Source organism: Mustelus asterias, chromosome 10 (assembly GCF_964213995.1).
Source record: "Mustelus asterias chromosome 10, sMusAst1.hap1.1, whole genome shotgun sequence".
Taxonomy (NCBI): domain Eukaryota; kingdom Metazoa; phylum Chordata; class Chondrichthyes; order Carcharhiniformes; family Triakidae; genus Mustelus; species Mustelus asterias.
Window position 1 is genome coordinate 114817922 of NC_135810.1, and position 16566 is coordinate 114834487.

General features: G+C 44.0%; 1 protein-coding gene across 2 annotated transcripts in view; it reads left to right on the forward strand.

The window, feature by feature from the left end:
- LOC144499879 (CD99 antigen-like protein 2) overlaps positions 1 to 16566 on the forward strand; it is a 60487-nt gene that overhangs the window by 36843 nt on the left and 7078 nt on the right. For both annotated transcript variants that reach the window (XM_078222492.1, XM_078222493.1), the window contains 6 exons: positions 1556 to 1612; positions 5312 to 5350; positions 6475 to 6528; positions 8554 to 8628; positions 12606 to 12629; positions 15778 to 15891. In XM_078222492.1, the coding sequence (XP_078078618.1) occupies positions 1556 to 1612; positions 5312 to 5350; positions 6475 to 6528; positions 8554 to 8628; positions 12606 to 12629; positions 15778 to 15891 (363 nt within the window). The remainder of the gene's footprint in view (positions 1 to 1555; positions 1613 to 5311; positions 5351 to 6474; positions 6529 to 8553; positions 8629 to 12605; positions 12630 to 15777; positions 15892 to 16566) is intronic.

A 16566-nucleotide genomic window follows, 5' to 3' on the forward strand; every position in this document is an offset into this window, starting at 1 on the left:
TTAAGGTTAAAGTTTATTTATTAGTGTCACAAGTCGGCTTATATTCACTCTGCAATGAAGTTACTGTGAAAATCCCCTAGTTGGCACACTCTGGTACCTGTTTGGGTACACTTGAGGGAGAACTTAGCGTGGTCAATCCATCTAACCAGCTCATCTTTTGGGCTGTGGGAGGAAACCGGAGCACCCGGAGGAAAGCCACGCAGACATGGCGAACCTGCAGACGCCGCACAGACAGTGACCCAAGCTGAGAATCGAACCCGGGTCCCTGGCGCTGTGAGTCTATAGTGCTAAACACTCTGCCACCGTGCTGATCCCTAGTTTGCAATTCTCCCACAAGGGGAAACATCCTTTCCACATCCACACTGTCAAGTCCCCTCAGGATCTTGCATGTTGCAATCAAGTTGCCTCTTGCTCTTCTAAACTCCAGCAGATACAAGCCTAGTTTGTCCAACCTTTCCTCATAAGGCAACCCACCCATTCCAGCTATTAGCCTGGTCGACCTTCTCCAAACTCTTTGCTGCTACTTATTATGAAGACCCATTTTCTATCCTGTGTTCATTTTTTAAAAAATTACCTTGAGCAGTCTCATGTGGAACCTGACAAAGGCTTCCTAAAAACTGAAATTGTATTGTGGTTCCTCTATCAACTCAGCATCTGAAACATCAGTTGAGTTTGTTGAGCAGGGCTGCCTCCATGCTTGCAGTTAAACCCAGGCAACATAGCCAAGAACATAACAACAGGAGCAAACTTATACCAGACCATTCCTCAAGCCTGCTTCACCATTTAGTGAAATCATATGATCTTCCACCCAACTCTTCTTCTCTTCCTCTCCCTTGATTTCCTTGTGGTCCAAAGAATAAAAACAAATTCTCCATTCTACTATTTTACCTACAATTAAACATCATAGAATCCTCCCCAGTGCAGAAAGAGGCCATTCGGCCCATTGAGCCCACCCAGGTCCTACCCCTGCTAATCCCCCTGACACTAAGGGGCAATTTAGCATGGCCAATACACCTAACCCGCACATCTTTGGAGTGTGGAAGGAAACCGGAGCACCCGGAGGAAACCCATGCAGACACTGGGGAAAACATGCAGAGTCTGCACAGTCACCTGTGGCCGGAATCGAACCCGGGTCCCTGGCGTTGAGGCAGCAGTACTAACCATTCTGCCACCGCGCCGCCCTCGCAAAAGTAATTAAAGGGTAGGCAATGAATACAGCCTGGCCTCATATTGGAACAATATTTTTAAATGCTGTTTCTCCTTGAGGGCACCCCAGCCTACATTTGTTCCAATCCTTCCCAGCAAGGGTTACTGAATACGTTTCAAAAGTGGGAGCCCTGTTTCCTTCCCCTGACTCTTGCAGGCTAAGGGTGTTTAAAACTAATTACAGCTGAGGTCTGCTAACTCTGCACAGGGGAATGGTTTTGCATCTGGCATCACACCAAGGGTGTGGCTTGCTTGTACTGTGGGTTCTTAATGACTCTTTCAGGTTGCTGGTGTTTCCTCATCGTAGAGCTTTTATTTGTATTATATCCCTTTTGTGTTTATTCTCTAGATTTGGATTTTGACGATCCCAAAGTTCCTACCAAACCAAAGAACCCAAATAGCAATCGTAAGTGTGCATGATTCACGTTTAAGGCATGAGTAACGCTTTCAGGATTCATCTGGACTCTTTTCCTTAAAATAATGCTGAAGGAAAACACTTGGATTTCTGACAAGATATCAGTGGGTCCCAAGTACTTGATAGTCAATGAATTAGTTTTATGTCATAGTTTCCTGCACGACACAGTGACTTAGTTGAAGTAATTGGAATAATAATGTTGGTTAGGACCTAAAGTCAGGAGGTGGGAGGATTTTCGCAGTTGTTCAGATGTACTGTGGAGCCGCTCACATCTACCCCAAGGACAGCATTGCCATCGTGCTACCAAATAAACCTGTTGGACTTTAACCTGGTGTTGAGACTACTTACTGTGCCCACCCCAGCCCAACGCCAGCAACTCCACATCATCTCTAACAAAGCAACACTCCCTCAGTTCTGATCTGACATGCCAGCCTAGACCTTATGCTCAAATCACTGGAAAAGAGCTTGAACTCTCAACCCCCTGACTCCAGATAAATTTTCCACTGCGCAAACACATCTTGGCATTTTGCCAAGACGTTCTTTTGCTTTGTACAGAAAAGTAAAGTTTACTTATTAGTCACAAGTCAGCTTAAATTCACGTTGCAATGAGGTTACTGTGAAAATCCCCTCGTCACCACACTCTGGCCCCTGTTCGGGTACACTGAGGGAGAATTTAGCATGGCCAATGCACCTAACCAGCACATCTCTGGACTTTGGGAGGAAACCGGAGCGCCCGGAGGAAACCATCAACAACCCAAAAGAACTGTCAATTACAGTTATTGGGATTTTACTGTCTGCAAAATGACTGCCAATTTGCCTAATTTGAGTGCAACCTGCGTCTTGGTGACTCTCTCCTTGTTTGGCAAAAGTGCCATAAGTTCAGACCCCACTCTAGGGAGCATGTAATCCAAACTGACACTGCAGTATTGAGGGTGTTATCACTCCTTCAGATGAGATGTTACTCTGAAGTCCCATCTATCTAGAGTGGATGTAAAAGATCCATTGGCACTATTGCAAGATGTCCTAGCCAATATCCGCCAACGTCAGCTTGAAAGATGATCTGGTCATTTATCTCTGCTTTTTCTTTCCTTGTTTTATTCATTCGTGGGACAGGAGTGTTGCTGGCTGGCATTTATTGTCCATTCTTAGTTGCCCTTGAACTGAGTGGCTTGTTAGGCCATTTCAGAGGGCAGCTGTGGCTCTGGAGTCACATGTGGGCCAGACCAGGTAAGGATGGCAGTTTTCCTTCCCTAAAGGACATTGGTGAACCAAATGGGGTTTTCCGACAATCGACAATGGTTTCATGGCCATCAGTAGATTCTTAATTCCAGATATTTTTTGTTGAATTCAAATTTCACCATCTGCCCTGGTGGGATTCGAACCCAGAGCATTAGCTGAGTTTCTGGATTAATAATGTTGCGATAATACCACTAGGCCATTGCATCCCCTCACGGGAGCCTGCTGTCTTGCCAGCTGACTGCTGTGTCCCCTCCATTACAACAGCAAGTACTTAATTTAGCTGTAAAGTTCTTTGAGGCCTCCTAAGTTCTGGACTGGTGCTCAATAGGTGCAATTGCTTTCCCTGTTTAAAGTCACTACCATGTCTCTTGTGACATGGCGCACTCGATAAATTACTTTGAAATGTAAAATATAACGTGGAGAGGATGTTTCCACTAGTAGGAAAAATAGAACCAGAGGGCACAACCTCAGGCTAAAGGGACGATCCTTTAAAACTGAGATCAGGAGACATTTCTTCAGCCAGAGAGGGTGAATCTGTGGAACTCTTTGCCGCAGAAGGATGTGGAGGCCAGGTCATTGAGTGTCTTTAAGACACAGATAGATAGGTTCTTGATTAATAAGGGGATCAGGGGTTATGGGGAAAAGGCAGGAGAATGGGGGGAGAGAATAATATCAGCCATGATTGAAGGGCGGGGCAGACTCAATGGGCCGAGTGGCTTAATTCTGCTCCTATGTCTTATGGTCTCATAAACACCATCTCTATCTTTTTGGACGTTTCAATTTGATCATCAGGAATTTTCAATCTTAGAATTTTTTTTTGGTTGCTGAAGAGAGGGAAGGAAAAAAAATGTACAAGGTAGATGGATGATGTTTAGTAATGCCTATGTTAAATATCACTGGATAATGACCCAGCGAAGCATTTCAGCACCTTATGCAACAGTGAAAAGATCTATGAAACCTACACTTTGTTTATTTGGCGTTCAAGAAGGCAGCAGCTTTATCATCGTAATAGCACCTTTTTAAAAGATTTCCTTCTGAGGGGGTGACCTGATAAAGGTTTTCAAGATTGAGTGGCATGGGCAGAGTGGATAGTCAGATGCTCTTTCCTAGGGTAAAAAAGTCAAGTATGAAAGGACATAGATTTAAGGTGCGTGGGGAAAAGTTTAGAGGAGATGTGCGAGGCAAGGTTTTTACGGAGAGGGTGGTGAATGTCTGGAACGCGCTGCCTGGGGAAGTGGTGGGAGCTGGTACGATAGCGGCATTTGAGAGGCATGGCAAATACATGAATAGGATGGGAATGGAAGGATACATACAGACTCCGTAAGTGCATACAGTTTTAGTTTAGGCAGGCATCATGATCGGCGCAGGTTTGGAGGGCCGATGGGCCTGTTCCTGAGCTGTACTGTTCTTTGTTCTTTCAAAATACAGCTGCCGAGGACGACTTCTTCGAAGTGTAAACAGTTTGACTGTGGTGCTGTTACAGAAGCTGCAAACGACCTCTAGCTGCTGATTACCAGCTAATTGAGGGGCAGCAGTACCAGATTAGGACATGCTGACCCTTGTATCTAGTTTTTGGTTTACTATCTGTGCAGGTCTCCCTCGCCATGGCAATTGCAGTCTTGGTCAGAAATGAGAGGCATGGTTTGCTTGTGCGCATATTATTTTTCCTCCAGTCCATTCTAGAACCTTGCCCTGTGATGCACATTTTTGATATCACTGTAGTGGCAGCTTCCCAGTGACTGTGAATGGTGAAATGAAAGAAATACGGCTTTGTTGGTATTTTTGATATGTAGTTAGTATTCCAAGCAACGATTACATCAAATGCTAGCTGACTCGTTATATATGTCGCCATAAATCGATATAATCAATTTTGTCTTCTTTCAAATATCACGACACAATCAAATTCAGCAATTGCCTCTTGAACAATTCTCAATTACGTTAAATTTTCAGAGGACAGCTTTCTATGAACTTTGCTATGTTTTAACCTCAGTTTTCTATCTTGGCAATGGGGCACCACAGTGGTTAGCACTGTTGCCTCTCAGCGCCAGGGATCCGGGTTCAATTCCGGCCATCCATTTTGATCATGGCTGATCATCGAATTCAATACCCTGATCCTGCCTCCCCGTTATATCCCTTGATTCCCTTTAGCCCCAAGAGCTAAATAGACATGATAGCATGTCTGGACTCTCCTCTTCTTCTTTCAACTGCTGACCTAGCCTATTGTGCATTTTGAGGATGTTCAAATTTATTTGGAACTCTGTTTATTTTAGGTGCCAGCATTGCTGGTCTCCTACTCTTCATTTATACTGATCTTAAACATTTTAACCTCAGTCTGGCCTCAGGAAGTTGTGCATGTATTAACTTCAGTGCATAACTCGATGTTTATTTTTGTGTTCTGATCACTTGTGTGAATGTTCCAAAATTCTGCTAACTTATCCCTTTATTTTGCAGCTGACGAGTTTGATTTGTATGAAGCACTTGATGGTGAAGGCAAGTACAATTATTTCAAATCAACTGTAATATGTACATAGTTATGGACTATAATTTATCCTTTCAGTAACTCTGACCCTTAGACCAAGCCACTAAATTGTAAAATACGTTAATTTGTGGTGAGATTTTTACTCCAGAATCTGAAATGTGTTCTCTGTGAAGATTTGCTGCATTCAGTAACTTAGTTTTGTATGCCATGTAATTAATGTGGAAGCATTGATAGAATTTCAGTCCTTCCAAATAATTGACTTTATATCCATTCCAATATATATGTGAAACCCATGTTACTCACAGCTTAGGACCCTCTCCAAAGAAATCTGAAGCTCCTAACGTGCAGGCCCATAGGTAGTAAATGTTCTGGTATTTTGCCCCAGTTTTCAGTCATCTTATATAAACTCAGTGGCCCATTCAAAGAGTCACACCCCACTCGGTCATATGCTGCTGTTGTCTGTCTCCCTGCTTTGCCCCCATCCTGCCTGTCTTTTTCTCCTGTCAATACAGCGCAGAATAGGATTCGAAAGTTTATGGGGCGAATTCTCCTGTTCTGTCCACCACGGGGTTCGGAACGGGGGAGGGGCGGACCATGGAAAAGCCTGTTGACCTCGGGTGGGATTTCCCGGTTTTGGGGCGAGCGCGGTCGGGAAATCCTGCCCGACGTGTATGTATGGATTAGCCGGTCACTGCGCTGGATGAATGCGGGAGGAGGAAAACGGTTTACAGTCTAGGTTGACATTGTTCGGCCAAGTCTCAGTTTGCATAACTGATTGACTTCACATGCAGTATTTACAATGGGTGAAGGCATGGGCTTTGCACGTATGCAGCTTAGTATTATTTCAGGTGGACGCTTTGCTTCCTCAGACTCCCAGCTATGGCTTTGATTTTCTTTATATGTCGGTGGGCAGCTAATCCAGCCTTTGGTTTATGAAACATTTGGGGTGTGCTGATCTGTATATTTCTTCTGTGATGCTTGCTTGTTGAGCGGGATCTATATCTGCTTCTGCTTTGAACTCGGAAGGATATGAATGGAGTGGCAGCCCTAAATAAACTGCACCTTCAAAGATGTCTTGATGTATTATAATCTGATGGATTTCAAAGCCTAATTTGTAATTTTGCTCTCTCAACAGACAAATATACTCCAACGAAGGTTCCTAAAAAGCCATCCAAGGGTGGTGATGCAGGTAATGGCACAAGCTTTTGACCGAGTGTCTGGGGGGGTTGTGCACATGCACCATTTGTGTGCGCAAGTGTATTCTGCATAACTTTGTGTTGAAGAGAATTTGCTTTGCCAAGTGATGGAATGTTTTTAAATTGATCCTGGTGCTTTCAAACCAGGAGGATAGTCAGTGCTGGTGCCTAATGTAAGAATCGAAACATCAGATAGAACATCTGAATAGCTAGATGTGTCCTCTGACCCTGATATTTCCATTTCTATTGCCAACCAGCCTGTGGTATTTGCTGTTGGGACAGCTATTCCAATCATTTTGAGCCTGCACCTCTTGTCCATACGATCACGGCTGTCTCCAATCCACCATTCCACAATATCATCATCCCTTGAATCTCTTGGTATCCAGAAAACTATCGATCGCAATAAATATGCGTTGGAATTCTCGCCCCTAGAGCACTGAGTGAAGAATTCTCTTATTCGCAAAAGACTGACTCCTTATTCTGATATTGTTTTTCCAAGTACTGGATTTCCCATCCAGGGGAATCATATTTTGGCATCTACCCTGTCAAACCCTTAAGAATTTTACTTTTCAACAACTTGCATAGCACCTTTTTAATGTAGTGAAATATTACAAGATGCTTCACAGGGAGAATGTGACGCATAGTATGACACCGAGCCACTAAAGGATATAATGGAACTTTATCCTTGTTTCTTAAACATCATGTCCTCGAGCCAGCGTCCTTTACAGCCCACTCCCCATCTGTCAACTCATACCACCCTACTCTCATGTACTGCATGCACTCCACCAAACCCCCTGATCCTTTTTAGCCCCTATGCTAACTCATGAACCCTCTGCCCGCTTCATGCCAACTCATCAGGTATCCACTGTGAGAAGATTGCTGAAGCCAAGTTGAGATAAAATAAAGTTCTAAGAGAGATCTGTTGGATGAGGATTTTTTTTCAACTGTTGCAGGCAGTTTTGTCCAATTTTTGGAATAGCTGACCATGGTTTTATGGATCTTATCCATCCTTCATGAGCCTTCATCCTTTCTCCAAAGAAGCTAACATGGGATCTACTTGAACTTGAGGCTAAGTTTAGATTGTAAATTATGATTTTCCATATTAGGAAGTCCTGTCGTCATTTCCCCCCCCCCCCCGACAATGATAGCTTTCATGTGTCTCGTGTCTTTAGATGTAGGAAAGGAACTGCAAGGTGGTTTAAATATAAGTAGTCATGTTGAAACTGAATTTGTGACTTTCTTCCCCATTTGAAACTGTTAACTTCTGAATAAAAATTTAATGTCTTATCCAAGTAACCAGTTAATTAGTGTTCTGCATCTTGACCTGATGGCGGTAGCCAATTTGACGACAGGGAACATAATAGTTGAGCTGTCTTGTTCGTAATTGATGTCTGCACAGATACCCTTGAGTACATGGTGCTTGTATTGGTGCTGGCTCTTACGCTCCTTTTTAGCCCCAACAATCTGAGGCAGTTGCAGGCACGTCCATCACACAGTGGCAGAGATGATGGCTGCACATCTAATCTGGGGCATTATTGGTCTCGAGCTTAATGGAAGGGCTTCTTTCTAAGATGGTTTTAGGGTTGGAAATTGGGGACGGTTGGGGACAGATCTCAAGCTGGATAAATCCCTCCTTCACCAGTAGGTTGCCCACTTGGCAACAGTAGAAACAATGCCAGCTGGAACCTGAATGTGGTTCAACCTTCCCAGCTGCCATGTTGAGCCATGGCGCAGATTCTGTCCATTTGGTGCTAGTGAAATGTGCAAGGCATTATCTGTACAAAGGACTGTAAAACATTGACTTGGAAATTGCACCATTGTTCTGGTTCTCATTCTGCAAGTTCAGTCGCTATGTCAGAGATTGTTTTAGCTTGTTCTTATTACCTCGTTTGGCTACTCCTCGCCTAGTTTGTGTTAGATCTTTGCCAAAAGGTGATGTGAGTAGAGCTCGCAGTAATTTTGAGTGCAAGTGTTCTCTAGAAATGAGTTCCTCACCTTGGCTCATTTTCATTTGGCAGATCGTCGGCTTGGGGATGATGATCTCGTGGCGGCTGCTGGCGATGCTTATCAACCTGAAGTGACCAATCGTAAAGGTAACACTTCCTTTTAGAATCTCTCTTTGGTTACTTTTTGATATGCAAACAGCATACCTTAGTGTATTATTGAATACATGGTACGGCATATGGGGAGGTGATGGCCTAGTGGTCTTATCGCTAGACTATTAATCCAGAAACTCAGCTAATGTCCTGGCGACCAGGGTTTGAATCCCTCCACGGCAGATGGTGTAATTTGAATTCCATTAAAAATATCTGAAATTAAGAATCTACTGATGACTATGAAATGACTGCCGGAAAAACCCATTTGGTTTGCTAATGTCCTTTTTAGGGAAGGAAATCTGTCCTGACTCGGTCTGGCCTACATGTGACTCCAGAGCCACAGCAATGTGGTTGACTCTCAACTGCCCTCGGACAACTAGGAATGGGCAATAAATGCTGGCCGGCCAGCGACGCCCTTGTCTCTCGAATGAATAAGAATAAATAATACTTATTATGATCCTTGTAGGCACGGATAACTTCTAATACATTTTAAATAATCTAATAATAAAGATTCAGATTGTCAATGGATAACTTGAAGAATGTGTCAGTTGGCATTCCTCGATTTCCATTCCCCCCGCCCCCCTTGCCCAGGACAAATTGCTTCCTCAGGTAGCCCCCTAACAATCTGTACCTTTGTTCTGCCATTCGCACATTCCATTCCAATCTCTTAATGGGCACATTATTTTTCCTTGATTTCTCCACTGGGGAAGTCGTGCCAAAAGTGGCCTGCTTAAAATCTGGCTTTAGCTGCATTGTGTGGATCCACTGTTTATCATTCCACGGTGCAGAATGTTGGTGCATTCCTGAGAGTGTTCAGGGCAGGAAGAAATGGTTGAGATCATGGCAATTAACCTAAAGTAATATATAAAATGGTCTTTTCATGTTGCTTGCTGGACAGGTACGGTTTCTATTTGCTCACGTGTCAGTCATTTATCTGGGGGAGGTAATGCGGGCGGGGGGGAGCATTCAGCTGGTATGTTCCTGTGATATCTTGATTTGCCAATTTTGGACAATTGTGCACCCCCCCCCCCCCCATAGTAACTGTTTGTCGTCGCTCCTTGTCATCATGGTTTGCTTGTTATGCCTGTTTAGTCACTGGAATAATCAACAGATCCGCCAGCCCCCCTTTTTCATTTTTCTTAGCATTCTTCCTCACCCGAGAATGTGAGTAGGTGAATAGTTGAGTAAGGCTTTCCACTGTTGGTGTCAAATACAGAAGCCTTGGTGCTTTAGCTAGCAAGACCCATGAAAAGCATACAGTGCTCGCTCGATCTTTGAGAGAGCTGGCAGCAACTGCACTCTTTCATAGTTGGATTGCCTTATTTGGAATTGATAAGTTGCCTGACTGGATGCCAAATTGGAATCGGCCTCCGGAATTCTTGTGCCAGTTAGACTTCAACTTTTTCCATGTGACAGTGGCCCTTTACAATCTGTAAACTTCTGAGGGTTGTGTGCACATGCTGGGGTAGTGCAGTTATCATTTTATCACTTTTGATGGCACCGCCACCGCCCCCCCCCCCCACACACACTTCATTTGGATCATAGCTGTTCAAACTTGACTCCATGTTCTTCAATCAGCCTCATCATCTGCCTCTTTCAGTTTGGAAAATAGCATTCGACCATTCCATTTGCGCTCTTTTTGGGGGAGGTTTGATGAAAGAGATAAGAATCTGCCTTCATCATGTTTTGGGTCCTAAAGCACTTCTTGACTTTTTTGCTCCTATGTGACCGAGCTCTAATTTTGTTCTAGGTTTTCCCACCAAATGAAATGGTTTTTCTATATGCACATATCCTTTATGTGTAAAGGGTGGCACACTGGTTAGTGCTGCTGCCTCACAGCGCCAAGGGACCCAGGTTCAAGTCCGGCCTCGGGTGACTGTCGGCACTTTGTCCCCGTGTCTGCGTGGGTTTCCTCCGGGTGCTCTGGTTCCCTCCCACGCTCCAAAGATGTGCAGGTTAGGTGGATTGACCATGCTAAATTGCCCCTTGGTGTCAGGGCAACTGGCAGGGTAAATAAGTGGGGCTACGGGGATAAGGTCTGGGTGGGAATGTGGTCAGTGTGGACTAGATGGGCCAAATGGCCGCCTCCTGCGCTATAGGGATGCTATGATTGGGTGTATGGGAATACAATTTTGAAATTTGCTGTGGGCAGCGAGCCGGACAATATTGGCAGACTAGTGAATCGGACCCAAGTATGGCAAATACAGTTTAGAACATAGAACATTACAGCGCAGTACAGGCCCTTCGGCCCTCGATGTTGCGCCAACCAGTGAAACCAATCTAAAGCCCCTCTAATCTACACTATTCCAATATCATCCATATGTTTATCCAATAACCATTTGAATGCTCTTAATGTTGGCAAATGCCGATAAGTGTGAAATGATGCCCCGCAGACCTATAAACAACTAAACCAATTGCGATTTTACAAAAGCAGTGTCCAGGCAGCTCAAACACAAACCCCAATACGCCTGGCCAATCAGCCCAAATGTAAAAGCAGATAGGTCATAAAGTTGGTCCCTTAGTGGACATACTTCCAACTCCTACCAACCAAAGTTTGATTTTATTACTGTCACATGTACTGGTATACCATGAAAAGTATTATTTCCTGCGTGCTATACAGGCAATGCATACCATTGATAGAGTAAATAGGGGAGAAGGAAAGGAGAGTGTGCAGAATGTAGTGTTACAGTCATAGCTAGGGTGTAGAGAAAGATCAACTTAATGCAAGGTAGGTCCATTCAAGTGTCTGATGCAGCAGGGAAGAAGCTGTTCTTGAGTCTTGCTTAATGACACCTGGGTTGGGTGTGTGTCCACCCAGGCAACATAAAATTCTGGCCCCAGAGATGCAAATCTTTGAAAATGCCAAGTTGATGAGATAATTAGAGAAGAAAGTGAGTGGGATATTTAGATTTCACCAAGCATCGGTTAGGCCTTGAGCTTTGGAATCCTGTGTACTGCATGTTCATTGAGTTGGGCAGCACAGTGGCACAATGGTGCATTGCTGCCTCACAGTTCAAAAGACGAGCTGGTTGGGTGCATTGGCCATGCTAAATTCTCCCTCGGTGTACTCGAACAGGCACCAGAGTGTGGCGACCAGGGGATTTTCACAGTAACTTCATTGCAGTGTTAATGTAAGCCTTGGAACACTAATAAATAAACTTTTAAACTTTAAAAAAAGTGCAAAGGAGGCTTGCTAAGATAATACCAGGTGATGAGGGGCTGCAGTCGTGTGGAGAGGTTGGAAAGGATGGGACTGTTCTCCGGTAGAGCAACGTAGATTCTATAAAATTCTCTACCCTACTAATTTGATCACCCCTCATCTCTTTAAACTCGGGAATGAAGCTTTAAGTTGCTGATTTTCTACCATCAAGATCTGGGGGGGGGAGGCTGAGTGGTATTATCGCTAGACTATTAATCAGAAACTCAGCCAATGTTTTGGGGACCCGGGTTCAAATCCCATCATGGCAATTGGCAGAATTTGAATTCAATTAAAAAAATATCTGGAATTAAGAATTTACTGATGACCATGAAACCATTGATTATCGGAAAAACCTATCTGGTTCACTGATGCCTTTTAGGGAAGGAAATCTGCCATCCTTACCCGGTCTGGCCAACATGTTACTCCAGAGCCACAGCAATGTGGTTGAGTCTCAACTGCTCTCCAAGGGCAACTAGGGATGGGCAATAAATGCTGGCCAGTCAGCGATACCCATGTCCCATGAATGAATTTTTTAAAAAAAAATTCCTTTGTTTAACAAACCCTTGATGCCTCCGGGAATAGTTTTCATTTTTTTCAAACAAGGCTATCACCTGAAATGATACTCGTGGACCTGTCCTCACCATTCATTTCCTGCTTGGTAGCTAATTCTCCCTAAATCATTCTTTTTGCTTCAGTGCAATAAAGATTAGTCAGTTGTCTTAACAGGTTTCTTTCTCAGAAAAATCTAATTTAAAAAAAACTTCATCTTTTTCAGATGGTTCCAAGGGAGGTGATCAAGGTATGTACGGCTATTACCATAACTTTGAATCAAAATAAAACATGTGCGCCACTAAAGGAGTAAATATACCTTGAGAATTTAATGAATTGGACAGGCCAAGACTGCTTTGGATTTTTGCGTAATCTTATTGGCTGGCAGCTCCCCAGTTGTGTTGGGCTTATTGAGATATTTAGCAGATTTGCAGATGGGAGATTTTATAAAATAAGCGGAAGTGCTGCTGTTACAGTTCACTTGAGTCCAAATTTCTGTGGCAACGTGCATTTTTACTTAAAAGCAAAATTATTGCGGAGCAGTATTCTGTAGAAGAGTCTGTACAGACTCGAAACGTTAACTCTGTTTCTCTGCCCACTGATGTTGCCAGACCTGCTGAGCTTATCCAGCAATTTCCTGTTTTTTACTTCACTTTTACATGTCTGTCACAGTCTGGAGCGGTGGATAGTAGATGGCAGATTTATTATTGTCACATGTAATGGGATACGGTGAAAAATATTGTTTCTTGCATGCCACACAGACAAAACATACCATTCATAGAGTACATGGGGGCGAAGGAAAGGATAAGGTCCAGAATATGGTGTTGCAGTTACATTTGGGGTGAAGAGCAAGATCAGCTCAATGTGAGATAGGACCATTCAAAAGTTTGATGGCAGCAGGGAAGAAGCTGTTCTTGAGTCAGTTGGTATGTGTTTGCAGAGGCTCCAATGTTGTTCCGTAGTAACATGGCTGATTGGGACTCTCTCTCCTCTTACTGCCTGTCATTGGAATGCGTTGGAATGGTTCATGCTATGATGCTCCTTCTGTACCTTCTTTGCATGTTGGGCCCTGGGCTGGACCTCTAGTTTGGAGGCAAAAGGTGTTGCTGCTACACGTTGTGCCACATGGTCTTGCCGGAGATGTAATAGTGCAATGGAATTGGTTGCACAGTTTTGACCACACTCTGTCAGCATCTGCATGATGGCTAAAGCAGCCAGATCATGGGAGGAATTCATTGGTTCCCTTTGTAAGTTGTAGGGACCCGATTTTTATAAGAAACCTGTGTTGGTAATGTACTTTCCCATCACTGAGACACCCCAAAGCGATGCCTGAACAAGGTTGAGGGCAATCATTTGAGATGTGCGGTGGAAGGGCGGAGTTAAAATGGAACAAGAACGGACTGTCAAATCCACTCTTCTTCCCATGGAGAGAATTATAATTGTTTCTAAGATCACACGCACAATGACTTGCATCTATCTAGGGTGGCACAGTGGTTAGTACTGCTGCCTCAGCGCCAGGGACCTGGGTTCGATTCCCGGCTTGGGTTATTGTCTGTGCAGAGTTTGCACGTTCTCCCCATGTCTGCGTGGGTTTCCTCTGGGTGCTCCGGTTTCCTCCCACAGTCCAAAAAATGCTCTGGTTAGGTGCATTGGTCATGCTAAATTCTCCCTCAGTGCACCGGAGTGTGGCGACTAGGGGATTTGCACAGTCATTTAATTGAGTGTTAATATAATCCTCCTTGTGACACTAATAAACTTTGAAGTATTATCTGATTTTGATTTTCATAATTTGCCATGGTGAGCAATAGAATCCTGACAGTGTAGAAGGAGGCCATTCAGCCCATCGAGCCTGCACTGACTCTGAGAGTATCTTACCCAGGCCCTATCCCTGTAATCCCACACATTTACAATGTCTAATTCCTCTGACCTACATATCTTGGGGCACTAAGGGGCAATTTAGCATGGCCAATCCACCTAACCTGCATATCTTTGGATGTATCAATAATCTATCTGCTTTGGTATTTGCTGCTGTGTGGTGTGTGTTATTTCCAGCAATGACTGCACACCACAAACTTGTGACTTGCCTGTCACTGTTGTTAACCTGTCCCATCAGTGTATGTTCATACCCCATGTGCTAGGCTGTCTTGATGACATTGAGAGTGTAATTTGATTTATCATTGTCACATGTTTTAGCATACAGTGAAAAGTATTGTTTCTTGCGTGCTATACTGACAAAGCATACCATACATAGAGAAGGAAACGAGAGAGTGCAGAATGTAGTGTTACAGTCATAGCTAGGGTGTAGAGAAGAAAGATCAACTTAGTGCGAGGTAAGTCCATTCAAAAGTCTGGCAACCGGGAAGAAGCTGTTCTTCAGTTGTTGGTATGTGATCTGAGACTTTTGTATCTTTTTCCCGACGGAAGAAGGTAGAAGAGAGTATGTCCGTGGTGCATGGGGTTCTTGATTATGCTGGCTGCTTTTCCAAGTCAGCGGGAAGCGTAGACAGAGTCAATGGATGGGAGGCTGCTTTGAGTTATGGACTAGCCTTCATTCATGACCTTTTGTAGTTTTTTGCAGTCTTGGGCAGAGCAGGAGCCATACCAAGCTGTGATACAACCAGAAAGAATGCTTTCTCTGGTGCAGCTGTAAAAGTTGGTGAGAGTTGTAGCTGACATGCCAAATTTCCTTAGTCTTCTGAGAAAGTAGAGGCGTTGGTGGGCTTTCTTAACGATAGTGTAATAATGAGGCGGGGGGAGGACCAGGACAGGTTGTTGGTGATCTGGACACATAAAAACTTGAAGCTGTCAACCCTTTCTACTTCATCCCCGTTGATGTAGACAGGGGCATGTTCTTCTTTATGCTTCCTGAAGTCGATGACCATCTCCTTCATTTTGTTGACATTGAGGGGGAGATTATTGTCACCGCACCAGTTCACCAGATTCTCTATCTCATTCCTGTACTCTGTCTCGTCACTGTTTGAGATCCGACCCACCATGGTGATGACGTCAGCAAACTTGAAAATCAAATTGGAGGGGAATTTGGCCCCACGGTAATGCAAGTAAAAAAACTTGAAGTTCCCGACCATTTCTACTTCGTTCCCCCCCTAATGTGGAGTCAGCTGTGTTTTCCGTGATGCAAGACCGCATAATGTCTATTATTGTGTAGAATCTCTGAGCGATTAGGGTGCAGAGTGGTCATAAAATACTGACTCAAGGTGGTCCTCAGGTATCGCTAGAGGGAAAACTGCTGTTGTGCTTACACATGCTGCCACCTTGTGGCTCATGCATTCTCCTACATGAGGTTGTCAAATTACAAAAGTGATGAGATAGTGAAAGTGGGCAAGACCTTTTTAAGGAGAAATAATTGTGCTGTCTCTCCCCCAAAAAAACCTTTCTAGGTAGTGGCAGTGGTACCCTCACTGGTATCATCACGGGTGTGCTGCTGGCTTTGGGAGGTGGAGTATCTAGTTACATCCTTTACCAAAAGAAGAAACTGTGCTTCTCCTTGACAGGTAAGATTGTTTATAAGTTACAAGTTAATCGGGGGCAAATTCACTCTCAGAAATCAGCGTGATTCTTGGAAATTTTGAGGAGTAGGAAGATTACAGCAGGAAAACTGCCATGAGGTTGTAATCTCGGAGATCTAGAAATACTTGATTTATTATTGTCATGTATTGTGATCCAGTGAAAAGTGTTGTTTCTTGCACGCTATGCAGACAAAGCATACTGTTCATAGAGTACGTAGGGGAGAAGGAAAGGAGAGGGTGCAGAATATAATGTTGCAGTTACAGATAGGGTTAAGAGAAGGTGCATTGGCCATGCTAAATTCTCCCTCAAGTGTACCCGAACAGTTGCCGGAGTGCGGCGACTAGGGGATTTTCAGTTACTTTATTGCAGTGTTAATGTAAGTCTATTTGTGGCTAATAAACTTTAGCATTAGAAAGATCTGCTTAATATTTATATAATAGGTCCATTCAAAAGTCTGATGGCAACAGGGAAGAAGCTGTTCTTGAGTCGGTTGGTACGTGTCCTCAGACTTTTGTATCTTTTTCCCGACTGAAGAAGGTGGAAGAGAGAATGTCCGGGGTGTGTGGGGCCCTTAATTATGCTGGCTGCTTTTCCGAGGCAGAGGGAAGTGTAGACAGAGTCAATGGATGGGAGGCTGGTTTGAGTGATGGACTGCGCTT